The sequence below is a fragment of the Kryptolebias marmoratus genome, linkage group LG7 (genome assembly GCF_001649575.2).
Source record: "Kryptolebias marmoratus isolate JLee-2015 linkage group LG7, ASM164957v2, whole genome shotgun sequence".
Classification (NCBI taxonomy): domain Eukaryota; kingdom Metazoa; phylum Chordata; class Actinopteri; order Cyprinodontiformes; family Rivulidae; genus Kryptolebias; species Kryptolebias marmoratus.
Genome location: NC_051436.1, coordinates 1724830 through 1731119, shown reverse-complemented (window position 1 = coordinate 1731119; position 6290 = coordinate 1724830). Strand labels below are relative to the sequence as shown.

The following is a 6290-nucleotide window of genomic DNA, read 5'->3' as shown; positions in this document are numbered from 1 at the left end:
ACACACCTGATTCAGAGGTTAAATCACCTCTTCATGTTCTGCAGAAGCCTGTTAATCACCCATTGATTCAAATCAGGTGTGTTGGAGCAGAGGAACAAGTAAAACATGCAGGATAGTGGCCCTCCAGGACCAGGGTTGCCCACCCCTGATGTAGACCAAATGGTCCATATGTGGCCACCAGTGAAGTTCTCTGAGGTGTTGTTTCGTGTGAACCACACCCTGGAGTCCTTCAGGAGCCAGGTGCACAACTTTTTCTCACAGAGACTTGGGAACAATGAGACGTTCTCCTCTGAATATCAGTGGTGTCTCTGCAGTCAGTTCAAGTAAGGTTTGACTTCCTCTGGAAGGCCTTTCTTCACTAGTTATACAGTTTGTGCTTTAAAAGTTGGTATTATTTTGTCCTCCTGAACCTTTAAAGGTCTCTGAGCTGCTCTGGAGGACATGAACTCAGCCTGGATGGGTTTTTGGATCAACTAAAGATTCTTTAGAGTTTTTGGACATCTTGATAATAATTCCTTCTAATAGAAAAGCGGTCCTGAAAACATTTTCATGTGGGGTTAAATGACATATTTATTCCAAAATCACACCAGGGTTTCTATTATTGGAGCTTTTTGTTGACTTGGTTCATTAGAACGTTTTACCATAAAGATGATTGGATTGTTGGTTATTTCCTATAATTTGACCTCTGACCTCCTGCAGGGGCTGGGGTTTGTTGCTCACCTTTGACCTTCAGCTGAACTTCTGTCACATCCCGTTTTGTTCCTCCATCTCCGAGGCTGCAGGTGTAGTTTCCACTGTCAGAGAGTCGGGGTTTTCTCAGAGTCAGGCTGAAGTTTCCAGTCTCCAGAGGATCAGGTCTCATTGATGTCCGGTCTCTGTAATCCTGGTTTTGGTCTTTAAGATCATCTTCTTCATCTCGTCTCAGGTGGATAAGACTGGGATGAAGATCACTCCGAGTCCACATGATAAAGGGGTATGAAGGTATTCCACCCTCACGGAGACAGGGCATCAGGACAGACTCCGCCCCCTCATTAACCTCCACCACCGCAGCCAGGGCATGCTGGGAAACTGTGAGGACACAAACAGGAAGAGAAATCAGCTGTGAGTTTGTCTCAGTGTTCATGTGTTCATTAAAAGCCTCCAGCTGCCAGTTTGAACAGTCTGCTCCACCTAAACATCTCTGAGATGAAGAACGTGTTGTTCAAAGGTTTCATGTCTCTTCTGAGGGTGGAAGGACTTTGGAGCTCCACCTCAGCACCGTTCAAACTAAAGGGAGACATGAGATGGTTTCAGATCTCCTGCTGCCTTTCATGCCTGAGTTTCACACGAAGATCATCTTTCTATGTTGGAAAACAACTAAAGTAGAAACCCTGACGGGCCCGGTCAGACTGGGTTCTTGGCTGTTGGTGGTTTTTGTTTGGACTGGTTTGAGTTTTTAGAAGACAAACAGTTTAAAGGGTTGGTTTTAGCCTCAGCCCAAACATCCAAAGGTTCTCCTGATGGACTGAGATCAGAGCTTTGAATGAGGCGTTAAAAACACTCAACACTCTTATCTGAATTATTGTCACTTGATCACAGAAATGTTTTCCTCCCTCATGAGTTTTAGCTTCAAGTGTTCTCCTCACCTGATGATCTCAGACCTGTAGGTGTTCAGTTAAATGCTCTCTTATAAAATATCTAATGCTTTAGAATAACATGGCCGTCTGTAAATGTGTGGAATATTGAAGTTAACGTGAACCTAATGTGGAACATTTCCTTCCAGGCTGTGATGAAAACCAACCTGAGCGTTCAGACTGAGGTCAGATCTGGATCTGTTTTAGGAGCACGTATCAAAGTGAGCTGCAGCTGATTGGAAGAAATCAATCTGATTCAGGACGTTCAGAGAGTCATCCAAACAGCAGCTATGGCTCCCAGCTGATTTGGGTCATTTCTGCTGCAGAGTCATTTAGAAATCAAACCATCCAGTCTTTAAGAAAACTCAACTTCCTCACGTTTGTTGAACAGGAGAGCAAAGAAACTCCTTTCTGTCAAAGTCAGCTGCTTCACATGTGAACTTCGAGCTGACTCTAGATGGGAGAACTGTGACAGGAAATCTGGAGTCAGACTGTTGGAGGGTGTTTGTGTCCACATGATGATGATGATGATGATGATGATGATGATGATGATGAGGATCTCCTCTAAAGTTCAGCAGCTTCAACACAAAGTCAACAGACTTTAATCTGCTTTAGGAAACGTTTCAGTCGGCTGGAGTTTGATCGGTTTGAACAGAACCTGTGAGTCCACAGCTCCTCTCTTCCTGTTTCCTGCTGGGTTCTGTCACGAAGTACCAACAGAACCGACAGGAGCCCAGTTCTCCCAGCTCACACACATCGTTCACACTTTAGTCTGAAGCTCAGTGTTTGGTGTTAAATGGAGTCATTTGAAGTAAAGCAGGAGGGCAACATGTCTGAATGCTTTGATTCATTATCCTGTCTGTGTTTGGAGCCAAAACCTGACTACAGACTGGATCCACTGCACAGGCCCGGTTCTGCTCCTTTAACACCAGCTTTACTCTAAACCCCTTTCTACTCCAGGAGAAGGTTGGAGCAGGGTTACTCCTGGAGGAACAAGTGAACCTTCAGTCAGTGTGCTGGAGAACGGCTGAAACACTCTGAGCTTTCCTGCACTAACAGCTGCTGTTTGCCAGCTTCACGACTCAGAAACAGAGAAAAACTCAGTCAGTTTTACAGATAAGGAGCTAGAATTTGGTGTGGTAGTAGTTGAGAGTCATCTCCAACCCAGCAGAAGACAACCTCAGCATGTAAGGTGGCGGGTGATAGGCATTCCCTGAAGAACAGCTGGTTTGCTGGTTGAAAACCTGCTGACTTCCAAACATCTGCCTGACGTCTCTTTGTTCAGACTGAAACCAGTTCCAGCTGCAGCCAGAGGCTGATTCAGGTCTGATTCTGGGTTTGGACCCAAATGAAGCTTCAAGAAGACAAAGAGCAGCTGATCTTACCGAGCAGGAGGATCCCAAACCCCACCAACATCTTCATCTTCCTGTTCCTGTCAAAGTAAGAGCCCTCAGCTCCCAGCAGCTGATGGTCTCCTGACTCTCTGACAACACTTCACCGTCTCTTCACCTCCAGGAAGTTAGCAGCTCTCAGCAGGAGGACACCTCAGTTCTCAGGAACACCTTCAGCTGATCATCCAGTTTGTGAGAAATGTCGAGTAGTACCTGGCTGCAGCAAACAGAAAGGGGCGGGGACAGACCGTGTCAGTCCCATACCATATATGGAAATGGGACCAGCCGTGTTATGTCACGTGGTATGTCACTTTTTTTATGTTTACTGATTCTGACTGTTCCTCCCACAGACCAAAAACATGCATGTTAGGTTAATTAATGACTAAAATTGTCCCTAGGTGTGAGTGAGAGTGTGAATGGTTGTTTGTCTCGTTTGTCTATATGTAGCCCTGCGATGGACTTGCGACCTGTCCAGGGTGTCCCCCGCCTCTCGCCTCACTGCTTTGTGTGTAAATGTAAAATTAGTAAATTTTGTATCACTTTATTTTTGCTCTTTCAAGCTTCGATGTATTTAAAGCTATTAAATACTTTGCCATCCAATGAGAACAATAAAATGCTGCTTATCTGTCCCCTGACATGTCCTGTACAAAGGTTATTAGTGAAGGTTTGCTCAAAAGAACAGGAAGGGAAAGCAAAAGAAATTCACTTTAAGCTTATTAATGGAATATACCTGTCCGCTGATTTTCTTTTTAACCATTTTGGGTTTGAAATAACCCAAAACGGTTAAAATTGTTCATTTTGTAAGGAACATGTTGAAACTACTGACCATATATTCTATGAATATATATATACTGCCGCCTTTTGGGAAGATTTACATCACTGGTTGTCTAAACATTTGCAAGTTCCAGACTTAAAAATAAAAAATGTCATATTTGGCTTTTTGACTGATGTCTTTTTAAATAATCTAACAATTAATTCCATTGTTATTCTTGGAAAGTTTTTTATACACAAGAACAGATTCTAAACCAAATTTTGTTGCCTTCCACAAAGAACTGTGCCTTTTCTTTTCATCACTGAAACATATGAAGAAAAGAAATGCAGTAAAACTTCTCGTTGGTAAAAGAACTCAACCTCATGGAAAACCCCTAGCACTTTAATACAAAAGAACTGGGTAAACATGTTTACTTTCAATTTATTTATTTATCTTATGTATGTTTATTTTATCTTATTTTTCTTAAAATCGTTATCATTTGTTATTCATTTCAGTTACTTGTTTATATGTGTATTAATTTTGTATTGTTCAGAATTATGAATAAAGTTTAAAAAAAAGAACTGGAAGGAACAGAAACCTCCATCAGTTCTTGCTTCTTCACGGACGCCTTTTGTGGTTACACCGCAACCCGGAAGTGGATCGCTCAGGCGCTCAAGCTGAAGTTTTTCAATCCCAACAGAAAATCAAGATGTTTTTCTGCACCAGCGACATGTCTAAGAGCGACATCCTGAGAGGAATCATCACCGAGAAGCTGAGCACAGCCGCCCGGGAGATCTTAGCGGTGGTGGAGAGGACCGTAGCCGACTACGAGGAGGAGGCTTCGGCCTTCAGACAGGAGATCGACCGGCAGAGGAGACAGCTGGAGCTCCTGCAGCCTCAGGTCCGACTGCACAGAGGAGGTGAGGCTGTTTACTGTTCTGAGGACAGAGAAACACGTTGTCATCATGATGTTCTGATTGGAAATATTCTCCGGTTTGTTTGATAAGTGCATGCTATTGTAAGGATGCAGAGTTTTAGAATATTAAAGCATCTAGAGTTATTAAGTTGCTCATGTGTTATATTAGAGTGTGACCTTAAGGCCTCAAAAGAAGGAAGGCTTAAAGTGAGTGGATTTGCTGGACGGAACTAGTCTGGTAAAATGTTTCTGTTTTGCTTTGTGTTCCTGGAAGTGAGGAGGTGAAGAGACATGTATCTGTCAGAGAAAGGGCTTCTTTGTTCCCCAGGAAACAGCGTCACCTGGAGCTAAAGTTAGAAGCTGATAAGGCAACTTAAAGTTGACTCCAGCTTCAGCAGCGTTGGAACTATGAAAGCTTTGTGATGGGGTGAATGGAGGGCGAAGGAACTCTGTCAGCTATCTGATCGTTTGTTGCTCTGACAGTTTTCTTGCATGTTAACTTTGTCTTTTACAGAATAAAAGCGGCATCTTAAGCTTAACAGTGTGTGTGAGATTGTTGTCAGATTAAAAGCAGCTCTGAGGGATCGGGGTGTCCCAGCAGCTGACAAACAGACACGAAGCTGAAGCTGAAGACACAAACAGCCTGTTTGGTTGTGTTCAGATGTGGAGGAAGCTGAGAGTCAGAGCCTGCCTTGGAGCCACGATGAAGATGATGAGAAACAGCCGGAAACAACCTCCACCCAGAACCAGGAAGACCTGAAGGACCCGGATTATGAAACACCATCAAGGTGACAGAATTTATGTCTAAGTTAAGATGAGTTTCTAGTCATTAAATGCCTGCTGTCTCAGGATGTGTCTCCTCCATATTGGAGGACAATCAGAGGACGTGAGACGTCATGTTCAGAGTATCTGTTGTGGAGGACTCTCAGCTACTACCACCTGAAACTGTAGCTCAGTATCTATAAAACTCACTGAGTTACAGACATGTTTGTGTTGGCTACTGTCCGTTAGCTGTGGCAGCCATCTTGAATCAAGTTGAGTCCAAAACACAATCAGTTTCAGATTTACATCAAGTCAATTCAGTTTCTTTATTAAGCACAAAGTCACAACAAGTCGTCTCAGGTCTCTGAACAAAAACCTTCCCAGACTTGATAAAGTTTTCTCTGTCAGGAAGCAGCAAATTGAGTTGAATCTTCACTTCGTCTCAGTCTCCCAACCTGAGCAGCACAGTGGTGACAGTGGGAAGGAAAAACTCCCTTTGAACAGGAAGAACCCTCCAGCAGAACCAGAACCAGAACCAGGCTCAGTACGAGCGGCCATCTGCTTCGACCGGCTGGGGTTTAAGAGGACAGAAAAGAGACACAAAAAAACACAGAATGACTGGTCCAGGTGTAGTTTCTATGGTCTAGGTGTAGTTTCTGTGGTTCAGGTGTAGTTTCTATGGTCCAGGTGTATATAATCCAGGTGTAGTTTCTATGGTCCAGGTGTATATAATCCAGGTGTAGTTTCTATGGTCCAGGTGTATATGGTCCAGGTGTAGCTTCTATGGTCCAGGTGTAGCTTCTATGGTCCAGGTGTAGCTTCTATGGTCCAGGTGTAGTTTCTATGGTCCAGGTGTA

General features: G+C 43.7%; 2 protein-coding genes across 3 annotated transcripts in view; one reads left to right on the top strand and one right to left on the bottom strand.

The window, feature by feature from the left end:
- Positions 1-3189, bottom strand: part of LOC108251715 (CD276 antigen homolog) — a 40574-nt gene extending 37385 nt beyond the window's left edge. The window contains exons 1-2 of one of the 2 annotated variants that reach the window (XM_037976482.1): positions 2999-3189; positions 721-1068 (exon numbers count right to left, since the gene is read on the bottom strand). In XM_037976482.1, the coding sequence (XP_037832410.1) occupies positions 721-1068; positions 2999-3035 (385 nt within the window). In that variant the 5' untranslated portion in view covers positions 3036-3189. Of the gene's footprint in view, positions 1-720; positions 1069-1170; positions 1389-2998 lie in introns of those variants that run through there. The other variant, XM_037976483.1, reaches the window with a different exon arrangement.
- The window catches only part of LOC108249740 (tripartite motif-containing protein 16-like), a 139996-nt gene that overhangs the window by 61333 nt on the left and 72373 nt on the right, over positions 1-6290 (top strand). The window lies entirely within an intron of this gene.